This window comes from Etheostoma spectabile, chromosome 21, assembly GCF_008692095.1.
Source record: "Etheostoma spectabile isolate EspeVRDwgs_2016 chromosome 21, UIUC_Espe_1.0, whole genome shotgun sequence".
NCBI lineage: Eukaryota > Metazoa > Chordata > Actinopteri > Perciformes > Percidae > Etheostoma > Etheostoma spectabile.
In genome coordinates this window covers 1,961,960-1,986,086 of record NC_045753.1, presented here as the reverse complement: position 1 = coordinate 1,986,086, position 24,127 = coordinate 1,961,960, and the positions used below count along the sequence as shown (strand labels likewise).

Below are 24,127 nucleotides of genomic sequence, written 5' to 3'. Positions count from 1 at the left end.
ACCGGGTTTTCAGCAAAGATGTTATAAACCGTAAGAGCACCCGTCTAACTGACTTTAAAGCATCCACTGAATATAGACTGGACATAAGTTTTTTTTATTCTTCTAAAAAATTATACGGATACTATTGTAAATTATCTTGTCTGGGACTGGGACTCTTGTACTTTTTTACTTTTGCAGATAAAATACATCAAGTACGCAAATGATTGAGAACTGCTAATTTAAATTAGTTACCTATAATAAGCATTATTGGCACTTATTCAATTGTGGCTTGAGACTTGCTATTTATTCACTCTGTCAATATGGAAGTTTATGAAGTTCATCACCTTCATAAACTTGGTTTTCTTTGGTAAAAGTTACTGCATACTTAATATGGATATTGCTTTGTTTTATTGTACCACCACTATGTTTTTTTGTAGTGTTCTGAAGTGTAGTGACTGGTGGCAGTCAAAATCACAAGTTACCAATTATTGAAGATGAGCAAAAGAAGGAAAAAAAAACACAACTCAAATATAGAAAAGTAAGCATTTACTTTGGCAACATTTCAAATGTCATGCATTTTATGTATGGATCTCCGAAAGTGTCACTGCATGCAGAACAATTGTTGCCTCTCGGGTCATTCCTTTTTTAGAAATGCAGAAATATTGCTTCATCAGAATTAGGTTAGCATACTGTCACATTAAGGCAGAAGTTGCGTATATATATAACATTGGTGGTGGTGGTAAAATGCTTTCTTTCTTACACATTTGCAAAAATGTCTAACTGCAAATTGCCTATACATGGTTCTCACACAAAACGACGGAGGAGTGAGACATCATATTCATCTATCATATCTTTGCTGCAAGCAGGACTTTTTGTACAGTTTGTTCTCACTGCCTAGCGTTAGCTAGCTTTTCTCTCCATGGTACCTCAATATCAGTACTCGTTTCTGCTCAGGTAGCACCAGCAGCCAGATGTTTCAGATGCTGTGGGTTTGAGAACGGCTGTGGATAGCTACCCGAGCAGTTAAGAAACACAGACAAACGATGCTAACAGCTCCCATTACACCGTGGCCAAAGGCATGTCACATTTGACCTGGCCGTTGCTGTGCGACTAGCTAAAATTAGCTAGCTACCGACCGTTAGCTCAAATGCAGTTGCCTAGTAGGAGCGATATGCCCATAAAGTTAAACTGGCAGTTAAAGAAAAAATTACGAAAATAAAAAATAACACAAACAGTTCTGAAAACGACCAGGTTTAACTGCCACAGTATTTACAAAAACATTTCGGCGGACTTATCAACTGTTTCCATCGTCGTTTGGAGAGGGTTAACGGCAGTGCCAGTTGTTGGGAACATAACTGCAGTAGCAGCCGGTCAACAGTCAGCTATGCTATTACTGTTCAGTTCTACACGCCTACTCGGAAGAGGGAAAACTTTGCTCCGTTATCCGGTTAATAGGATTTGCGTCAACATGTCGTCCTCCTCTCCTTCGGGTAAGAGACTGCGGGTTCTGGTTGACATGGACGGGGTCTTGGCAGACTTCGAGGGGGGTTTCTTAAAGAAGTACCGGGCCCGGTACCCGGAAGATCCCTACATCACCCTGGACGACAGGAGAGGGTTTTGGGTGTCAACGCAGTACGGGCAGCTGAGGAGTGACCTGTGTGTAAGTGACTGACATGCATGTACGTAACGTGCTATTAATATTGTTATAGAAATTCACATTTACAGAGCCAGAGGCCTTGCGCTGGTTCCCCGGAGTCCCCCGTTTAAAATGTAGGCCTACACTTAAACAGAAGTTAATCACATTTCCGCACTGTATCAGTGTGTCAGAATGACAGCTGTCCAAGGTCTCTTTCTAGAGTTTGCCATTGAAGCTTGATATTACCCAACATGCAGTGCATCCCCTCCAATGTCCCATGTAGGCTCTTACATTCAATTTAAATTAATTAAATTGCATTCAATGTCTGAGTGGACAGATCTAAAAGTAGCCATAAATGACACAATGCATAAGGACTCTTGAACCCATTTAATAAATAAACTACTGCCATACTGAACCATTACATTATTACATATTGTTTTGTATTGGTTTGAGTCCTGTGAGCCAAATTCATCTCTATTTTGTCTGTATCTATTTATTTTGTGAGCAGATTTTAGACTGCTAGTATGTGACAGTGTATAAGCCGCTGCCCCACATACGTTTTCGGGTCGCAATAACCATTTTGTGAAAACCCAATCTTAAGTAAGTAAGATAGGCACTCTATACAGGCAGAACCATATGTCTTTACCATCTCATCCATCCACCACCCTTGCAGGATCATGTGACTTTGTAGTCTAAAATAGAACCGACGCCTATTGAGCAAGTTGGAAGCGTTTCCAAGCAAAATAGAATAGCAAAAGATGGTTATGTGTCAGTTTAACACAAATACATATCAATAAATGAAACACTGATGTTTTAAAGTCTCTAGGTTTGGACATCTATATAAATGTAAAAAAAAAAAAAAAACGAACTTAATGGCTGCCAGATGGCGGCTCATTCGGAATACGATCTGAAATTTTACAAAAGTTGTTCACTGAAACGTGTTTCTGAAAACATTTTAAGTGAGAATTAGGCCGTGCAGTTGCTGAATCTGTCTGTTTTTTTTTTATTCGACAATGGTCAGTTTGATAGATTTTTGTCCGATTTTGAGAGGCGGCGAGCCGACCACTCATCCTTTCTGGTAATTGTTTTATATAAGTGTTCCTTTTGGGACAATATAAGCCATTTAAGCCAATGGGCACTGCGGCAGTGAGTGGTCAGTGCACATTAGCAGTGTACTGACTCTGGAATGAGACACAGCCCAAGTGTCTACCTGACTTTAATAAAGGGTCAACCTTTTAAGATTCCGCCTTCAGAGCACATATCTTCTCACGTGGACACTTTATCAATGTACACTGATATCAAGCTGTGTGTGTGTGTGTGTGTGTTTTTATTACTCCAGGACAAAGCCATCAGTATCTGGGAGTCCAAAGACTTCTTCATAGAACTGGAGCCGCTGCCAGGAGGAGTGGAGGCGGTCAAGGAGATGGCCAAGATGGATAAGTAGGTCTTGAAGAGGCAGTCTGTTCATCTAATCTCTAAACGGATTGGGATGCTGCTGATCTAGTAGTAAAATGTGATATGGACAGGTTTTTTTCCAAGCAAAATCGTGCTGAATTGTGTGTGCACATGCGAAAAGCTGACAGCTTACAGGGAGGTGATCAGGAGGAGTTGATTTTATGCCTTAAACTGCACAAAATTCAAAAAGTAAAGAGTGTGAAAACAAATGAGCGATTTTGGTAAGAGCCCTTAGACAGAAACACAGTTTGAGTCAAGACCATTCACACTAGAAATAAATATTGCAACCGTTTATTTGACTCTATGATCAATACTTTGGTGATCAGTTTGACAAGCAGTTTCAGTGTGTGACTTGGTGACAGCATGGAGCTACAGACTGATGGATGGAAGATGTGTTTCATTGTTACACGGGTCGGGTACCGAAAAACCAATGCCTAATCGGTCAGTACCTACCGGACAGAATGACAAGATTCAGTTAGGGCTGGGCGATATGGAAAAGTAAAATATCCCAATATTTTTTGACAGAATACCTCGATATCGATACCGCATTGATATTGGGGTGTTGACACTTGGTCCTTTCACAAAATATTTATGAGAATGAGATTTTGGATAAATAATCATCAGTAATGTGGATATAATGACTAAGTGGGTAAAGGCAAATAATAGAACAGCTAAAAGCTGGTAAGTTCAGAAAATGACATCACTTTACTGTAATGCAGCCTTTAAAACCAGAAAAAGACAAAACATGCCATATTACAATATTATGATATCCAAAATCTAAGACGATATCTAGTCTTATATCACAATACATAATACATAATAACAAACCCAACCAGTTCTTTGTTTCCTAAACCCAACCATTGGTTTCTTCTTTTCCTAAACCCAACCAGTTCGTTGTTTCCTAAACCCAACCGTTGGTTTCTTCTTTTCCTAAACCCAACCAGTTCTTTGTTTCCTAAACCCAACCGTTGGTTTCTTCTTTTCCTAAACCCAACCAGTTCGTTGTTTCCTAAACCCAACCGTTGGTTTCTTCTTTTCCTAAACCCAACCAGTTCTTTGTTTCCTAAACCCAACCGTTGGTTTCTTCTTTTCCTAAACCCAACCAGTTCGTTGTTTCCTAAACCCAACCGTTGGTTGCTTCTTTTCCTAAACCCAACCAGTTCTTTGTTTCCTAAACCCAACCGTTGGTTTCTTCTTTTCCTAAACCCAACCAGTTCTTTGTTTCCTAAACCCAACCGTTGGTTTCTTCTTTTCCTAAACCCAACCAGTTCGTTGTTTCCTAAACCCAACCGTTGGTTGCTTCTTTTCCTAAACCCAACCAGTTCTTTGTTTCCTAAACCCAACCGTTGGTTTCTTCTTTTCCTAAACCCAACCAGTTCTTTGTTTCCTAAACCCAACCGTCGCTTTCTTCTTTTCCTAAACCAATCCGGTTCTTTGTTTCCTTAACGTAACTGTTGGTTTATTCTTTTCCTAAACCCATCCGGTTCTTCGTTTCCTAAACTTTACCGTCGGTTTCTTCTTTTCCTAAACCCATCCGTTTTTTCTTTTCCTAAACTCAATTGTTGCTTTCTTCTCACAATAACACGGCAAGTGGCATGTATGTTTATGTCCGCTGTACACAGCGTACAGATAACAGTTTGCTTGACAGAAAGTCAACAGACAACAGAAAGTTGGCGTGTAAAGTCATAATGAAAACACTCTCTTACATGGAACCATTTGTTTTTTGATGCACATGATGAGACACTCCTTTACTTGGGATGCACTGAATTGGAAGGTATGCACTGGTAATTATCATTAATGCTTGGGTTGCAATGTCGGATACTGATATCAAGTCATTGATGGAGAGGTGTAGCGTTGCTGTTTCTGAGGCTAATAGCTTTTGGTGCTCTCTATCTGCTTTGGTGGAAGCTACTGTATCAGTGATGACTTCTTGGATTCATTTGATTGTAATCTGAGTCAACACGGAGGAGGCTGCGATTGACATTTCCGGTAGCATTCTCAGAAGCACACCCCACAGCGGATTAATTCATCTAAAAATAGCCGGCGTAGTTATGAAATTGTATGTTTACATTTCCTGGTGGAAATGAATGTCTTTCTTTAACCACCTGATTGAAGCTTTTTTTCTTATCAGGAAAATCTGCTATATGGCGTGTCTCATATTCTTATTTATTTATTTTGTCACCTTATGTTTTCCTACCAGGGAAGGTCCACAGCCTGTCTCCAAAATAGCTTTTACTCCCAGTTATAAATAGTGTGTCTGTCAGGTATAAGCAGCTGGGATATGAAAATGTTTGTATGTTTTTAATTTTCCACCCTGGTCCTGGTGTTTCCTTTTTTCTTTCTACAGCACAGATGTCTTTATCTGCACCAGCCCTATCCAACATTACAAGCACTGCCCGTATGAGAAGGTAAGCCCTCTGACAATTAACAACATAATAAATAACTTCTCTGTTCCCTTTGGAAACCACTTTTCTGTTTCCTTTTTATAATTACATCGTATGTCCTGTGTGTGTGTGTGTGTGTGTGTGTGTGTGTGTGTGTGTGTCCAGTATGCCTGGGTAGAGAAGCATTTTGGCCATGACTTTCTGGAGCGGGTAATCCTGACCAGAGACAAGACTGTAATCTCCGGAGACCTCCTGATAGACGACAAGCCTGACATTCTAGGTAATGTGTGCGTGCGTGCACACAGTGTTTATATTGCTTCACAAACCCAAAAGTGCCTGCCGTCTGAATTAACAAATGGAGAATCTGTATTGTAATAATATTCATAATAATTTTATCTTTGAAATCAAAGACAATGCAGCTCCCTGATCAATGAGTGATCATTTTTTAAGCTCCACCCCTCTGGCACGTCGTGACATATGCAGTCTCTAACAATAACAGTAGCAGATTTTCTTTCTTTTTTTCTTTTCTTTTTTTTTTACAAAATTCTTAGTTCTCATTGAACATTGGGTCCTTGATTCCCTACAGAGGCAGAAAAAAAGACGGATTCTTACGTGGGCCCATTTGGTGACCGTTTTGTCAGCCCGAAATGAAAAGTGAAGGGAGTGGCCAGCTAATTATGCTAACGTTAGCTGCACTCTTTGGTTAAAAACGCCTTCTCTGGCTGACTACTGAATGATCCCAGTGGACTTGTTTTGAGTTAAGAATCCTGTAAAAGGTGTAACACTGCACAACTTCCTCCAGCCTACGTGTTCAAGGTAGCCATTCTGTCGAGCTTGAACGCCGATTTTGCAGTTGTTGGGTTTGATTTCTCATTTTGTGTGTATAAGACAGCTGCCACAGTAGTGGATCTGCGGGGGTTGTCTAAAGCTGTCTAAAGTTTATTTTTACCCTCTTCACAGTGACATGTAATTAAGTAATGTTTGTACCTAACATATCTCCTGATCAGGCGTGGAGCCCAAACCAACGTGGGAGCACATCCTGTTCACCGCCTGCCACAACAAGCATCTGTCCCTCAGCCCCCCACAGAGACGACTCCTGTCCTGGTCGGACGACTGGAGGGCCATCCTGGACAGCAAAAGAAAGTGAGGGAACTGCATCACCCACAAGCACCAGCTTCCCTGGCTTCCTGGTTAGTGGACGAGTTTGGGGAGGAGGGGTCACCAGAGACAACGTCCTCGCCACACCGGTGGGTTTCGGGGCTCGTCTGGCAGATTTAATTTCTGAAAGGAAGGAGGGTAAAATATTAAAAGAGGGTATGTTCAGACACATTCACAATATCATACAGGTTGGATTTTTTTCACTCTGCTGTGGATGGACATTCACTTGTTCAACCACAAGGGGGCACTCTGAGACTGAGTGTGACAGGATCCACCTTCCCCCAACTTCACTGAAGAAACTGTGACAGCAGAACGTTGAATTTAAAATGGTGAGTAACAGGGCACATAGAAGTTGTTGTGAGCTGCTCTGTGTCTGCATAATATTTTTGGGAAATGTATTGTTAGGATTTTCTTTTTTCTCTTCCTCATTAAACTCAGGATTTTATTTTGGAAACACTGGGGCTTTTTATCTGTGGTCTTGAAGATATGATGATAATCATTTTATTACAGTTAACATAGATGAAAGAAACAATTATTCACCACAATTTGCCACTGTATCTAACCAAAAAAAAGGAATAGGCTGAAGGCTTAAAGTACAATTCTAGAATTTTCTTTTACAGTTTGCATTTTATTCAACTTACTTCTTAAGCTTTTATTAATTTAATTTTAGAGCTTTTTCATCATTAGGTTGATTCCATAATTTAACCCCCAAAACTGAAACACATTTATCATCTATCTTAGTCCTCACAAAGATAAGAGGTTTCAAAGATAGAAAATCGTCTTAAATTATAATAACCTTCACTTATTTAAAAAAAGAAAAGAAAATCAATATAAATGAATACAGACTGGAAGGCCATTGTTCACAACTTGAAAAATTATTTCCAAGGTTTTTAAATATACAAGATCTGGTCTTAACAAAAGGCATACCACTATTTGACATTAATTTGTTAATTGGCCCTAATTTATGATACCTATGATCTAAGCGCACGGCGTGAAGCACCTGGCGTAGGTGTGTTTAGGGCATGTCCGAATCCACTTATGCTGGTTTAACAGCGGGAAAAATAGGGTCCGTGCGCCAGCTGCATGGTTCAAAAGGGTTGTAATTAGTGTCTTAATTAATTCATAAGTGTGTTTTGGGCGTTACTTGCAATAAACCAATCAGTGTCATCTCCCATTCCCTTTTAAAGCCAGGTGCGTTTGCACGTTGGCACATTGCTATTACAATGGCAGATTTGCACCGTCATATTTCTTTTATATGTCTTTGGAGTGTGTGTGCTGTTGCGAGTCCCTGTGTGTGTGTGTGTGTGTAACAAGCATAGTGTGCGCGCGCTGTGCATAAGCCTGGCACATTTTACCGATGCGCTGTTAAATTAACAATGAAATGCTGCGCTATTGAATATAGACTAGCTTTTTGTTGGTCGGTGGCACTTTTCACTGTTTCAAAATAATACGCCAAGAATTCACCTGAACACACCTCCCTGTGGGACCAGTCGCCCATGGGTGCAAAGATGGGCGCAGGTGTATTTGCTATTTAAACAACATGGCAAAAATAGCAAAGACACTTGCGTCGGACTTTGAGCCGCGCTGCGCCGGGTGCTAGATAGGGCCGAATGTGTTAGTAGTGATTTACTCACAACAACAGGGGACATCACTACACACTCCTTGAGTCGTAGGCACTGGCAAGAAGGTGCAATACATATGCGTGCTGTAAGAGAGGGACCTGGACTTACAGATGCTGCAACGGTTATGTCAGGTCTTCATTTAACAAGTACTTTTTGAGGGAGTACTGCCATGTGACTTGGATCACCGAGTACCACTGTCATGTAAATGCCGATATACATACACACACGCACAAAGATATCTCTTAAGGTTGGTAAAGAGCAGATATGGTGCTTAGTCCTATGTTTTTTTTTTGTTTTGTTTTTTACATATTTCATCTTTTTCACAATGATCTATGCATCTTAACTGATACACCAATAGGAAAACCATAGAATTGCACGCATACATAACACGTTGCCAAAACCATCCACTAGTGTTGGAAATATATTAAAATGAGTCACTGAAAAATATTTAAAGAAATAGTTTATTGGGGGTTTTAATGAATTTAAGACTTAATTTCTTGATGTCATGAATGAGCTAAAACCCAAACCACAGGGATGATTAATCTGTACTCTCATATTCTTGTTTTTACACACAGCCGGTGTCTGTAAACGTTGAACTTAGTTTTGAACACATCATATTTTTTTAATTTGTGGGTCAAGCTCTTTTTCAGGGCTTAATGTTAAGACATTCAACAGGAAGTTTCCTCAATTATTCAAAAGCCAATATATACTGAACAAATGCAACACTTTTGTTTTGGCCCCCATTTTTCATGAGCTGAACTCAAAGAGCTGAGACTTTTTCTATGTACATAAAAGGATTATTTCTCTCAAATATTGTTCACAAATCTGTTAGTGAGCATTCAATGGCGTCTGGCACTTTGGAGAGGTACACGAATGAACCCTAACACCAGATACTGAATACTTTTCGGTCACCCTCCGCCCCCCCATACAGTAAAACTGCACATTATAGAGTGGCCTTTTATTGTGGCCAGCCTGAGGCACACCTGTGCAATAATCCCGCTGTCTAGTCAGCATCTTGATATGCTACACCTGTGAGGTGGATGGATTATCTCGGCAAAGGAGAAGTGCTCACTAACACAGATATTTGAGATAAATAAGCCCTATATGTACATAGAAAAAGTCTCATATCTTTGAGTTTAGCTCATGAAAAATAGGGGCAAAAACAAAAGTGTTGCGTTTATAATTTTGTTCAGTGTAGCATCTGTTTTAAGGCAAACTAGTCACCACATTTGTATAAGTAGTGCTCAAGATCTACGCCATTTAATATGAGATCTGTGTCACAATTCACTTATACAGTACCTATTCTTATATTTTCTCTTTGTTGGTTGTTCACATAAACACATTGCATCCAATTTAAACCAGGTTATTGGGTTAATGAAACCTCCACAACACAATAGAAGCTATCTGTATTTAATTTACCATGTCATTTGTACTGTATATGTATGAAAATAGATATACATTATCGGACATACACGATATCCACATTTTGTGTAGCAAGGTAACATTTGAGAAAAAAAAAATCAATTGCTTTGTTATTCACGGTCATTTAAGACATGCTGTAAGTACGTTTGAATCCACTTTGGCTATTTTTGGCAGGTCAGTTACAAATGTGCCTGTTGCTGCTAATGTGCTTTTTAAGAACAAAGTGGTGGATGCTGAACATGTGTTATGTACTTAGTGCTGTGGTAATGTGCCTAGTCTAAAAATGTTTATTTCTCTCCAATATATGTGTTTTTATTTCACACACACAAAAAAAAAAAGGTTCAACAGGATGACCAAGGTGATTTCAATGGTCCTCTTTTTTTGCGTGCAATTAAAGGTACATTTTAATTTTCTTTGTGTGTTTAGTTTGTTGTACTTATAGGGCCACACTGTCTTTTGGCAAAAGTTGGAAACTCCAATATCCTGAGTTGACCCTCTGGCAGTGTGGGACATTTTGACCAAACATAAGAAACTTCCTCTTTGTTGCTCTTTGTTGTTATGTCCTCTCTCTCTGCTGATCATATCAGTAAAGAACACATGAAAAAACAGCTGAATATGAATATTATTAGACTGCAGTTTGCCCTCAGTCCGTTTTGTAATATCAGGATAGACGCATGGGGAACAGCTCACTATCAACTGTCCACATCTGCCTCTTTATGTCCATTAATCCTTGGTATTCTGTTTACATTCGCACTCTGAATGAATCTCACTACAGCTCTCGCAGAGGAGAAGGAAAACCTGGGGCCATACTGTATCTAAGGGTAAAAAAAAAATATCATCCACTGTGTGTGTGTGTTGCTGTATAACCCTCACTTTTTGTAGCCTAAACGCAACCGCAATGTCACGCCAAAAGGACCGGCAGCTCGCAGTGCCCTGTACCCGGCCCAAAGTCACCTATTCTCGGGTTGACTGAACCACCAACTACCGCTGATACGATGGAGCACCATGCGGAGCACCATGCGGAGCACCGTAGCTGCCACCAAAGAGCTCTGTAGCGGCTTAAATCAACTAGCAACTGCCACTTGGCGTCACAGAACTCGTAGCCGGTCACTGTAGCCGCCGGCGTCACGTGACCAGCCGGCGGTCACCAGGTTTCATAGGATATATGTATTGGTGTGCATACATGTCCATACTATATCATACGGACCTGTTGAGGATGCATTGAACCACAACATCTTCTGTTGTGACTGTATGTGTCAGTGGTGTGGCCAATTGTGTGTAATCATCCTCCATAGTGTGAACTGGACAGGATGTGTAGAGAGACAGATAGAAGTTGGATAATTACACAGCATTGGGTCCTTTGAGGTTTTCTTTGGCCTTTAAAATCCCTCTCAGATCTTCACCTCAGCATGTAGCAGAGCTCTGTTGTGCCGCTCAGTCGAGCTCCGTGTCCCGGGTGTAATTTGTTTTGTTCTTGAATTGAACAAAACCTTGCCAGCATGGCATTCATAGATTTTCTACATTAGCCTTTGCATGGCTCTAAGGAGCGGGAGTCTATCCCAGCATGCATCACTAAAGCACAAAGAGACACAAAGACAGAATGGTTGACAGAACGTCACGACGAGACAAAGACGACTAAATGCAGTTTATTTTAGTTTTTTCATGCTGAGGAACTTGTGTTGCCATTAAAGCCTGATGAGATGCTCGATTTAGATAAGATAAGAAAAGATAAGACTCCTTTATTGTCATTACATTATACATACAATGAGATTCAGGTGCAATACCTAAGACAGTACTCAGATATGCCGAACAAACACACACATATTCACATCTGTGTAGGGGGTCTTTAACAGGCAAATCCTTTATTATTAAACTGCTATTGGTATTGTATTAAACCTATAAACATGCTAAATCTGGCTAGTGAAGGCTGAACTGTGTGTTGAGTTAAATACATCTATTGATTTCCTTTATTAGCATTAACAGAGCAATATAAATAACAGAATAGAAAAGAACAGAAAGAATTTTGATGGATGCAGGGTGGAACAATTCTTTTTGTAGAGGTTTTCCTATCATAACTGGGGCATTTCATTCATTTGATTTTTTTTCCCACATTCTGCACTAGTGGAAACTAATGTTTACGAAACATAATTGGATCAAAATAGTAGTTAAATGTGGTTGGCGGTCGACCAGAATATTCTTGGCCCAGCTTTTGTCAGCCTCCAAACTTACTGGCTGTTTGTTTGGCTCAGATACTGAGCAGAATAACAGAACTTCTGAAAGTTTCCAGTCCCTCTGTCTGTTGGACGTCAACATGCAAGCTCCACTCAAACCAGGAACGTCCAACTGGATGTCCAACGCCAACATTCATTGCCAGTTTCAGACCTGATGGACCCAACATGTCGCAAGGCATCACAGACCTACAATTAGCTCTCAGGTATTTATTAACCATAACCATAATCTGTCCCTAACCACTTAACAAACTATACTTTAGATGCAGATATCGTAGAAAGCACAATTTTTGCAAGTGTTGGCACAGTAGCCACGGAGGTTTAAAAAAACGTCACCGTACGTCTCAATCTTCTGAACAAAACCGTACGGAGAAATACAGAGGGTTGTGTGGAGCTGGAAGTCTTGATTAGCTTTGTAGCGACTCATTTGGCAAAAACGGGCGTTCATTGACATCAAAAAGTTACACACTAAAGCTCGATAAGTGACGTGATATCTAAGCTATGCTTAGTCCAACAACCAGACTCAGGCCTGCACACATTTCAATCACATGTAATACATATTTATTCAGAACGAGGACTGTGGTTTTTGACCATATTACTTCCACTGGAAGCACGTTGAAATGAGGATCTCTTAACCCTTGTGTTGTCTTTTCATCAACCATGAAAAAAAAAACATGTTTTTTCAAAATTATTAATCACTTTTTTTCCACATTTTTGTCACTTTTTGTATGTTGTGGGTGCTTTTTTTAATGTTTTTGGTCTTTCTTTCCAATTTTTTTTTTTTTTAATGTTTACATTTTTAGCGCTTATTTCGACGGCCCATTTTTTGTGACAAAAAAAAAATTAACCGAAAACGGGTCAATTTGACCCAAGGACAACATGATGGTTAATGGCCAGTAAGAGCTTACCGCAGGGGTCTCAAACTCAACTTACTTGGGGGCCGCTGGAAGTAGAGTCTGGGTATTCCAAAAAAAAACTCTATTTCCTCAAAAAAGGGGCGCTGAACTGCCGGTGCTTTAAACCCCTAGATCTGATATGGTTGGTGCATTTCACAACAACAGACATCACATTGTCAAACCTCAGGCATTTGCCACAAAGGGTACTTAGCTAGCTTGACAACGGTTACGCCGCTGTCACGAGACTACGGTAGCCCACAAGTGACATGCGCAGTGACAGAAAGTTTCAGAACGCGCGGGCCGCACTAACACTTAACTTTGATGTCAAGTAGGGGGCCACAAAATATCATCCCGCGGGCCGCAATTGGCCCCCGGGCCGCGAGTTTGAGACCCACGGCTTACAGTGACCAAGAGCTTGGGCCCGTGATTATTGTTTAAAGACAGAAATGTCTACATTGAATTATGTGTCATAAATGTTTAAGACACACCAATAGCATGTGTACTCCGAAATGTTAATTAACGGGTGTGTGCTTCCTCTGCCGTTATCGCACCAGAAAAGCCTCATGTTACGTCCCAGTCAACAATACAGTATGCTTTCAAAAGCAACAAAATGTCACTGAAACAGGACACACAGCTGGGGCATTGGCCAGGGTTTGGTTTCCTTTAGGTCTTATTTTTGTATGCTTACGTAATGACATTACCTCACACAAATTGTGGCCTCAGAGAGCACAGAGATAAAATACTATCGTTAATAAAAATAAAAATAAAGGTCCCTTCTGTAACTCCCCTTGACCCTTCTTTTTTTCTGAGTTCCAGGAAAGCTGTCTGGCTCTTTAGCCCTGACTACTGTTGTTCTGGCAAGACTTGAGAGACTTCAGTTTTTCAAGGCCAAATGTGTGTTCAGGCTGAGATTACCAATAGCAAATATCCAACCTTCTTAAATTCTGTTTTCTTCTTGTCTTGATTAAAAGGCCTCTAAATCCAGCATGATGCACCTCTACAAACGGTGTACTGCAATAATAATTTGAATAATAAACAGATACAGAGAAATTAAAGTTTTATTGCAGCTTTTAAAGCAGAACTGGGGGCAGAAGAAACCTCTAAAGACAGTATTGACCAAATCATACACCTTATATAATTGATTTTGCAAATATATTAGCAAACAGTTGCATATTTAGTAGGTCTGTCCTCAGAGAAATTCTTAGTCGACTAACACTCATAGGATTTTCACGACTAAGCCATAAGTTAGATATTATCGACAGATCTGTAAAATTGAGTTTCTCCACAAAGAATCATAAAAAGCCCCACTTTAGATCTTGTGTTAAACAGATTTGTGCTCATAAGGTTCTTGATAATAAGTCATTCAGCATGAAAGAAGTCTACTAAGACCAGAAATCAACAATCAATCAAGAGGGGGCAGCCCTCTCAACTCATCTTTATGAACTGATATTTGAATATGAATGCAGACCGTAGGCAACGGGGCAAGATTTTGGTATCAAAGCCTTCTGTTTTTTTATTTGTAGTCCAAGCAGTATTGACCAATCGCATTTAAGCGGGCTTTGGTTGCATCCTGCGGAAACAGTCCAAAAGAACGCATTGGCCAAAAGGCAATCTTGGATCCTATTGGCTATTGTCTGATGACGTACTGTATTAGCTTTTTTTTATTTATTTATCTGTTTATAGAGACATCTTCTCGCAACTCCTACTTCATTATTGCTTCTCAAATTGGACCTGGCGCACAGAAGAGGGAAGTGGTGGCCCAGATGTCCGCTGGCTACACCCGAACCCCAGAAATATCACCTGTTTACACATCCAGCTGACATGGAAAAACACTCGGAGACATTTAGCAATGTGTCTATATTAATATTCACACCTCTTTTAGCTCTTTTTTTGCTCCCGAGATAAACATCTGTCTCTTTAGCTGCCAGAAGCTCCTCTATGTTAACATCGTTTTGGTACAGAGTGTCAAGTGTCAAGCTAAGTCCTTGAAACCTAGACACAAAGTTCCCGTTAATCAAGAACAAAATAGAAACCGACAGTTGCTTATCAGGATCAGATCTGTTTCAAGAGCTGCAGACAGCCCTGGAATCGAGAATCCAGCCTTGAACCGCAGGGTATTGTGCAAGTGCTCGTCCTCATTGGGAAAATGCGTCAGAGCCCGGAGGAAATCCCAACAGAGCAATAACACTGTGTCTGAGTCTCTTTAAGATGAAAACAGAGATCTTATGGGAGTGTGCTCGTATTGAACATACTTAGGAAGTAGTCTGCGCAATACTGTTTGGATTGTTTGTGCAGTGGAGATACAATGTACAAGATGTCCTTACACTGGACAGAAGGGATGCGGAGTCAGCATTATGTTCAGATTAGACATAAGGTTACGGTTAACCACATGCTGCTGATGTTGAAGGTTAATAATTATGGACTGACATATTACATGGAAGCTTCCATGGTCGTTCTTTGTGGAACATATACCAATGTGCCAATGATGTTTTTCTTTAGATGGTACATTCCACAGTACAAATGCAGGACCAGGTGGAGTCAGGTCGAGCTTTTCCTATTTGTGGAACTGTCCTTCAGTCAGCAGCCCTCGGCCAACCCCCCCCCTGTTATTCTCTCTGTCTGTTTGGATTGCTCTCCTAACGTTTGTCTAATTGCTTTAAAACAGAGACTTAAAGAGGAGTGTGTTGCAAAATCTGTTTCACACAGAATCATCTGCACATCACATCAATGTCAGAAGTCAGATTTTATAGCCCGCAATGTGCTTTTTCTCCAAGAGAAAGAAGTTGCAGTTAGTGAAACCGGGTAATATTTTGATGAAAGGCATGAATATTTTCGTAATAACAATGTATCAAATGACAATGTGAAATGCGTCGCTGGTAGTGATGAATCGACAGAGAGATATCCCCAGAATACGCAGCTCCCCTCAGCATTACAGAGCTTTCTAGTAAGTTTCAGCTCATTATTTAGATTCATGCCCTCTGCCCCCATAGTGTTATTTACAGCCGATGCAGGCAGCTGTTTTTAGCATAACAGCTTTAAAATCCCGCTGTAGACTATCTGCTCAACACCCATAGACCAGTGGTTCCCAAACATTTTCAGTTTAAGACCCAAAAGAGAAATTTGGTGTCTCCCCGGGACCCAAATTTACAAAAGTACACCATGAATCATTGTAACATCTAAATGTTTAAACTGTGGACAAAAGACGGAACAAACCATGAATTTAAATGTATCTGAAGTATATTTTTTCCATGATAATGATGCCTTCGGCGCTGCTCGGTTCCCTTTGAATGCCTGGTAGATAACAGGGAGAATCATTAAAAATGACCACTCTCACTTGTTCCCATTCCCATTTGCATCTGAGCTGAACAGACCAGTGTAGCAAAAAAGAACACTCATTCACAGAAGATTGAAGTGCAATTTACCCATTTTGGGTCCCGACTCTAAGTTTGGGAAACATTGCCATAGAATGTAAAAACAATAGACAAAGCCAATGAGGAATTACCCTAAACCTGCATTCTATTTTTATTACCATCAGGGGGCACCTCCACTGTTTTGTGCGTTGTGTGGAATCAATCATGTTATTTTGGGGAATTAAAAAGAACATTGATATAGGTAAACGGGTCAATTTTACCCGAGGACAACATGAGGGTTAAAAAGTCACATGTCAATGTTGCCTTGACACCTAGCTTGTTTCTTCTGTCCCCAGTGGCCAAAACTAAATAATGAATGCAGGCTTGAATGATGAGAACATAACTTCTGCATGCACGTGCACATGGGTCCTGCTGTGTTGATGCTAGTATGTAACATATGAATCAGTAGCTAGCACGTTTTTTTGCTAGTGCCAAAGTGAGTGATTCAACCACAGGCAGCATTCTGTCAGTCTGTTGCTCTGGTGGATTGTCATCTGTCTGCCTCCGCCTGTGCATCAGTCATCTATCCATCTGTCCGTGTGGCTTAAGGAACAGGACACTGTGTTTTGCGGAGCTGGTGTTATGGTTAGAAGTCAAACGCTGCAAGTAATTACTAAAAAAAACACACTACTACTGATAAGCCTTTTTTTTCTTTTTTTATTGGCGTGCAACTGTTGTGTAGCCTGCAGAAATACACATGCAACTGTGTTTTCTTTTTTGTAGGAGTTACTGAAATGTGCTGGAGCTGCATTAGGAGGCTTTGCATGAGAACTGGAATGCACCAAATCTAATAGCAGCCTGCATACTTTACTACAATTTTCAAATTGAACACTTGAGCATACTTAATCATTGTAACAAGTTAGATCAGGATGCAGGTTGGCTCCTGTGTGAGCTTCTACACAGATTTCCACGTATTGTTGTAGAAAGTAAGAGGCTTAAAACTAGGGTGACCAGACGTCCCCGGTTTCCGGGAACAGTCCCCGGTTTTTGGTGACCTGTCCCCGGCTAGATCTGTCCCCGGAAATGTCCCCAGTTTTCACTGTGACTGATATTGGAATGAAAGAAAGAAAACGCTGACCAAACGGAGCCGATAGTCGCTCAAGACAAGCTCAGAGATGTTTTAGAAAGCCGTGTTTTACGATGCTAAATCACTGATTATTTACATGGAGTCTGGTGGGTTTATCCAACGCAGTTTCGCAGACTTTTATGTTTTAAAAAAGGATCTTAATCTTTAACAGAAAGGTTGACCTCCTTAGAAATCCTTTCCATAATGTTGTCTGTTGGGGGAAACAGCTCTAGGTCTAGTGTCCCCGTTTCAAGTTTTACAAAAATAAAAACATGACGTGTTTTGGAGTTAAATCCGCTTCTGAGCTGAAACTGTCCCCGGATTTTGTCTGAGAAATCTGGTCATCTGACTTAAAACCTAAAACCTTGGTTAGCGCAGAGTGCTATTCTTTACATGTGGCATTTTCAAAGTGGCTGACCAACCCAACAATGCAGGTTTTTTTAGCCCGTTCAGCACTCAACAATTTAAAAATATATTTCTATATATTTATCTAGGAACAGCCTTGTTAAGATAAAAAAAAAAATCCTTTACAATAGTGTCCTGGCCAAGAGAAGAGTTTTAGACACACAACATAGGCTGCAACAGTTACACACAATACAATTCCTGATCACATGAGTAAGACTCACATAGGGGAACATAGCACTTCAATGCATCTACAGCATGATGTACCATCATTCAACTCCTTCAATCTGTTACTAAAGACACTCAGAGAGACCATGGCCTTAGACACAAATCAGTCTGCAGCAAATTACAACCCGTAGGGGCAGCACACGTAAAAGCCCTTTACGTTTTCATCACTTCAATCTGCTGTAGTTGATTTTTTAGCCACTAGGTGGCAGCAGAAACAAGCTGTAAAAACACTGACATACTATCACCTTTTAAATTAATATGGAGAAGTTGTCCGAAAACAGTTAACACATCAGCTATGGAACAGCATTACCATTCCTTAGGAGTTTTTTCAGGCAATGGTATGTTGTCGTTCTGAGACCATATTCATCTAATATAATGATAATGGCATAATAATGCGTGTACACCATTTTAAAGATCAATAAACTTTTATTTCTAAAGATTATTTAACACTGGAACGGAAAGAAATTAATTAAATGAACAAAAACAGCCAAAAACAATAAATAAAATGGACTCTCAGTCTCCGTTCAAAAACCAATAAAGAAAATGGAAACTTTTCCATTTAAAAATGATCAAACTCATTTACATTTATGAAACGCTCATATGGGTTGTATTATAGGGTATGAATAAGTGACCAACAAACCATACGACGATATACAGTAGGTCACTTATTCACACCCTATAACACAACCAACATGATCGTTTCATAAATTAGCGCCCCCAAAGGTGGCAGGACATACGACCCCGAGAAGGTAATGGTTGGCCTGTCGCAATATGCAATGAATCAATGAATCGCATGATAAATAAAAATGAGCTTGATAATTTTTAAATGGAAAAATTTCCATTTTATTTACTGTTTTTGACTGTGTTTGGTTTTTATTCCTGTGCATTTTTTGTGAACAGAAACTGAGCACCCAATGTATTGTTATTTTTTTTTTGTTCATTTCAAATTTCTTTCAGTTCCAGTGTTAAATATTCTTTAGAAGTAAAAGTTTATTGATCTTTCAAAAGGTGTACCTGCATTATTATGCCATTATCATTGCATTAGATGAAAATGGTCCCAGAACGACAATATTATCATTTATCGCCATCATTTCTGGGACAATTTATCGTCCAGCAAAATTGGCTTGACTTAGTTTAGGTTTAGGCAACAGAAGTAAGTAGTTAAGTTTAGAAGAAGATAATGGTTTTGGTAAAATTAAACTTTGTAAAACATTTATTTTTATTTTCAAATGGGAATCAAGAGCCTATATTTTTTTGACCCATTCACCTCCATCCTTACGCGGTTTTTGCACTCTTATACTTTGTCACTTCAATTACTCCACTCATAATTACTATGGCCACATCTATAAACATAATTATGGGTCATAATTGCGGCTTGAGCAAACAACCTATAGTTTCATTTTTTTAAAGAGGGGACAGACGTAGAGGAACGGCAGAGTTGGTTGATAATTCTCTCTTGGTTTGTCGGTGCGAAAAACACCTACACACATACACAGTCATTGATTTTTATAATGAAAAACAGCACAACATCCTGTAATCTGACGTTTTCAGAGCGGCCATTTTGCATCATTGTTCAGCGGTCAAAGAGGAAGAAAAAAAAACAAGATCCCAGTTTCTGCACTGACAGCAGCTTTACTAGACCAGAGTCCAATGCAGCTGCAAGTCCTGCTGTGTTTTAAGTACCGTGCATGGTTCACTGCTTCTCAGTTGGGAAACAAGACAACTTCTTCCTCTCTCAGTGTTGTCAAGGCATTCTGAGAAATGTTGGCAAACACTAAGTAAAGCAGATGAGGTTCGTTAAAGGAAAGAGGGTCAGGCAAGATGGCGAAGTCCGTTCCTGGAATGCAGATGGATCTAATAATGCAGACTATCATGGAGCAGGGATGAAACAAAGGTTGAATACATAATAAATTTCTTTTTCATAAGGCAGACCTAGAGTTTGCAGTATTTCTGTGAAATGCTGCTGTTAGGAAACCATTAGCATGCCAAGACCGGCCTACAAAAGATGGGACTTCCTTTCAGAGGCAGACAATGCATTGCGGTGTTCTCTGAGTGGATTACGCCGTTAATAGGTACATACAGTAAGTGAATCTTAAGCACTTCATTTTAGGGTTTTTCATGTTATTTTCTAAATGAAGGAACGCTTCCCCCCCCCACCACATTTACTAAATGCGAATAAGTCCTGTTCTGCCAAAGCTCCCTGGAAATGTAATTCACTTCCAAGTAAGGCTTACTGACATCTGCAGAGATAGGAAGCATAAAGAGTGCAGGGAAAGTAGACTGTTTGAGAGATTGAGTTGAAGAAGTTCAGTTGTCAATTTGCTTTACGCATACTGATAATTACAGAAGAAGAAAACATTGTAAACACTGCACATCAGCTGGGGTTGATAAGGTGCGTGTTGATACGATGACCAGGGTTCATTTCTTGTACAGTATGTGTTCGGTCAGTATGGTACAAATAGCACAGCTTGTGTGGTTGTGTGGTGTGGTGGGTGTGTGTGTGTGTTGTGTGGTGTGTGTGTGTGTGTGTTGGTGTGTGTTGTTTATATCATTGAAGGCTACACGGCTCTCGCGGGACAGTTTAGCAGTGCAAGGACACAAATTTTGAGTGTAAACAAAGGTTTTAATTGTTCTTGGGAATTAACCAAATGATAAGCCAAGTTCAAAAAGGTACTCAGGATAATGGTTGCTCTTTCAAAAGTCCAAACTTAAACAATGTCCTCTTCAAACCAAAAATCAAAAACCTGATTCCCTCAGGTAATCTCTTCTTGAAAACAGGTCTTCAGCCTTACTTTTAGACAAGTTCGCAGCCCGTGGCCTACTGTCGGTAAGAACTCTCTCAGTCTTCAGGTAGTTTTTCCAGTCCTTTAGGTAAGTATTCCATTTCCCTTTTATCCTTCCCATGGAAAATGCCGCTTCGATCCGCTGTAGATCCTTGAGAGCACAACTTGAGCTTTTCTCCCAAAAAACACTCCTCACCAAATGTGTTTTCCGGGGTTTTAAGGGTGCCCCCTTCACTCTCAGGCCCTGATTGGGGCTCGGGGTGTTGGGAGGGCCCGGGTTTCTTGAGGGGTGGAGTTCCCAAATCCAAACCCGCAATGGGGGCCAAAGCGCCCGTTGACTGCAGGGCCTCTCAGGGGTACGTATCCCCTCCAGAACGCAGGGCCCCTCGTGACCAAAACATCCCCCCCCTCGAGACCGACGTCCTCGTCGGGGTGAAAGAGGGGGAAAAAGGCGTCCCCGCCGGAAAGGGGAATTTTCCCCATTGCCGTGGCTCCCTTTCCCCCCTTCACAACCGAGAATTTTAACCCCTGTAGGCCCCAAGAACCACCTTTTTAAAACCCTTTTGTCTCCCCCCTTTTCCCGGCCATCCACTGTTTGGGGGCCCTTGGGCCGGGCACCACCGTAAACCCCTCCCTCCCCGGAGGTAGAACCGCAGGGATTCCCGGGCCCAGGGACCGCAAGGGACTCCTTCTCCACATTTGGGAAAATTTTTTTTCCCCCTTTGGGAGTACTTCCTGCTGAGGTAAAAAGAAAGGGATGTTCCTCCCCGTTTGCGCCTGGGCAAGACACCCCCAGACCCACCCCCCCGGAACATCCGCCTTTGGAAAAGAAAAACCCTTTTCAAGTCCCGGGGCCCCCCAGGGTTTGGGCCGGAACACAAACTTGTTTCGGTCAGAAGGGCCCCTTCCGCCTCGGGATTCCACCCACCCTCCCCAGAGTGGGGTTTCTCGCAACCTTTTGTTAGAGGGGCAGCAATGGTAACAAAGTCCGTTATAAAACCGTCTTTATAGCCGGGTAAAGCCCCAAAAAACCCACCTGCTTTTTGTGAGGGCCGGGCCCCGTTCCCCGTATGGGGCCCTCAAACTTTTGGGTTCCTGAGGGTTTTACCAACCCCCGCCCGTGGGTTTTCCCCAGGTAGTTTTTCTCACGAAGGGCCCCCCCCGCACTTCTCTGGGTTTTGGGCCGGGGGCCCTTTCTTTTCCCCGAGGGGAATCCCCCCCACGGGCCCATCGGGGTAATGACTGGCCCAGTCGGGGCTTTGTATGACCACCGTCCAAATAGCTGCTGCGTACCTTTTTTTTTGGGGAGCGAGGCCTTTTTATCCATCCGCCCTGGAACGTACCGGGGCGCCGGGGGAAACCCAAAAGGGAGCCGGGTGTCCCCGGTAAAACCCCCCCCGGCTGGCAAAGGCCGCTTCTCCTTTTACGCCGGGTTTAGGGGGACCTGCCAGTATCCTTTTTTTAGGCAAGGGGGTTTGGAAGCGTGCATGTTCCCCCAAAGAAACTATTAAGTCACCACCCTAGGGATGGGATATCCCTCAAACCGACACCTCATTTACTTTTTCCGGGAAAATCCCCTTTCAAAACCGTGGGCCCAGCCCTCCCCGGCTTTGGGGAAACCCCCAAAGATGGGGCTTGCCCAGGGGACTATTGGGCTCTTCATCAACCCTAGTTTCACATTCCCTTTCCTTTCCTCCTCTTGTATAACCCCCCCTTGCAGCCTCCGCACCCCGTTAAAAGGGGTGGGGTGGTTCACCGTTTTGCCCGGGTGGTGCGGGTTTTTATGTTGAACCCCCCGGGTTTCCCAGGAGGGAGGGGGGGAAACCCTCTCTGTTGCGTTCCACAACTCCGGGCCCCTCTGCCGTTTATGCGGGGCAGGCTTGGAAACCCCCCTGACCTCTTCCCCTCCCTGGTTTTCCCTTTGGTTTTTCTGTGGGGGTTTGACCCAAATGAACAACCCCCTCCCCGGGGGTCCACTGTTTTTAAAAGGTTTTCAGGTATATTGCTCCGGCTTTCCCCTTTTTTCTGGTTTCCCCCCACCTTGTGTTTTTCTTTTCCCACCCGTTTTAATTTACCTCGGGAGGGCCCCTGCCCGGGGCCAGAATTTTTCCTCCAAGTTTGGCCCCAGGACCAAAACCCCCGGGTTCCCCCCGGGCTTAACTCTCTGGGGTTTACAAACTTTTGTGGAGGGTTGCTTTCCCCTTGGCCCGCCTCCTTTTTTCACCGCCTCATGGGATAATTTGGGCCCTTTATTCCTCTCCCCATACCCCAAAAGCCCATCAGGGGGCCCCCGGGGGGCAGGTTTTCTCCCCCAGGCCCCCCTTTGGGAAAGTCCACCGTCCCGGGGGCCCGTAAGATAGCAAAACCCCAAGGGAAAAAAACCGTAACGCTGAAAGGACCTCTCCCCCCAAACGGAGGTTTCGGTTTGCAGCGATCCCCGTTTCGCCCGGGGGCTTCCCCCGATCGCCCTTCCCCCGCATGGGTTTTTGGGGGGTTTTTTAAAAAGTTCCCCCGAGCCCGCTGTTTGGGGGTGGTGACCGACGTTTCCCCACTGCTTGTTTTCCCCGCAGAGTACAGAGTTCCCTTTTTAACCTTTGGGCATGATGGACTCCCTTGGTCTGTCATATCCCCCCCTTTTGGGGGCCCCAGAAATCGTTGACAAAGGAATCCCCTTGGCCCAAACTTTTTGGGCTTCCTTCCCCCACGGGATGGCCTTTAGGATATCCGGGGTTCAATATCCAGGAAAAAACCCCAAAGTAAAGGGTTCCCCTGGGGACCCCTTTTGGGAAAGGGGCCCCAAAATGTCCAGGGCCTACCTCTCGAACGGGGGCTCGATAAAGGGTAAGGGGAAAGAGCCCGGGGTTTTTTGTTGGGCTTTTGGGGGCCCCCCCCTCTGGGAATCCGGCAACTCCGCCCGTATTTTTCTAAACTCTTTTTTGGGACCCCTGGGGCCCAAAAAACGTCCCCAAAGAAACCTTTCCCTTTTCCTTTTCCACCCCTAGGTTTGGGCCCCCGCGGGGGGGTGTTTGGGGTAGGTTACACGGGGGTCCTTTGGGGGTTTGGGACAGGAGCGTTCCCCACCTCGCCCCTCTTTTTTTTAACCCCCCTGAACACCCCAAAACCCCCGGTTTACCCCGCAAAAAAGGGGGGAGGGAGGGGTTGTCCCCATTTCCCCCAAAATACCAATCCCTCCTTAGCACCTCACATTCTTCAAGGCATTTTAAGAGGGATCTTGTAAAAATGGGGCGGGACCATAAATGGCCTGTGGGGGGAAGCTCTTGGGTGCCTGGGGCGTCTTCCTCACTGGAAAACTTGGAGCGCTTCCTGGGCCAGTTCTCTTCCTCCTTTCTGGGCCAACCCGAAAGCCTGGGCCCCCCATCCCCCGCAAGAACACAGGCTTGGGGAGGGGTTCTTAGGGGTTTTTTTTTCGTTCTCCCCCCGAGTACGTCCTGCCTCTC

At 42.4% G+C, this 24,127-nt stretch overlaps 1 protein-coding gene across 1 annotated transcript; it reads left to right on the top strand.

The window, feature by feature from the left end:
* Window positions 1–729: 729 nt before the first annotated feature.
* nt5m (5',3'-nucleotidase, mitochondrial) lies at window positions 730–10,069 on the top strand. Its single transcript, XM_032501659.1, has 5 exons — window positions 730–1,639; window positions 2,955–3,055; window positions 5,418–5,478; window positions 5,620–5,734; window positions 6,462–10,069. Exons 1-5 carry the CDS (start codon window positions 1,364–1,366, stop codon window positions 6,599–6,601), a joined length of 693 nt encoding a protein of 230 aa, XP_032357550.1. The 5' UTR covers window positions 730–1,363; the 3' UTR covers window positions 6,602–10,069.
* Window positions 10,070–24,127: the final 14,058 nt, after the last annotated feature.

What these genes read in the sequence shown, in the direction of transcription:
- nt5m (XM_032501659.1), top strand. Translation starts at nt 1,364, where the DNA reads ATGCTATTACTGTTCAGTTCTACACGCCTACTCGGAAGAGGGAAAACT. An exon ending in AGCACTGCCCGTATGAGAAG is followed by an intron (nt 5,479 to 5,619) that starts GTAAGCCCTCTG and finishes GTGTGTGTCCAG; the next exon opens with TATGCCTGGGTAGAGAAGCA. An exon ending in CGACAAGCCTGACATTCTAG is followed by an intron (nt 5,735 to 6,461) that starts GTAATGTGTGCG and finishes TCTCCTGATCAG; the next exon opens with GCGTGGAGCCCAAACCAACG.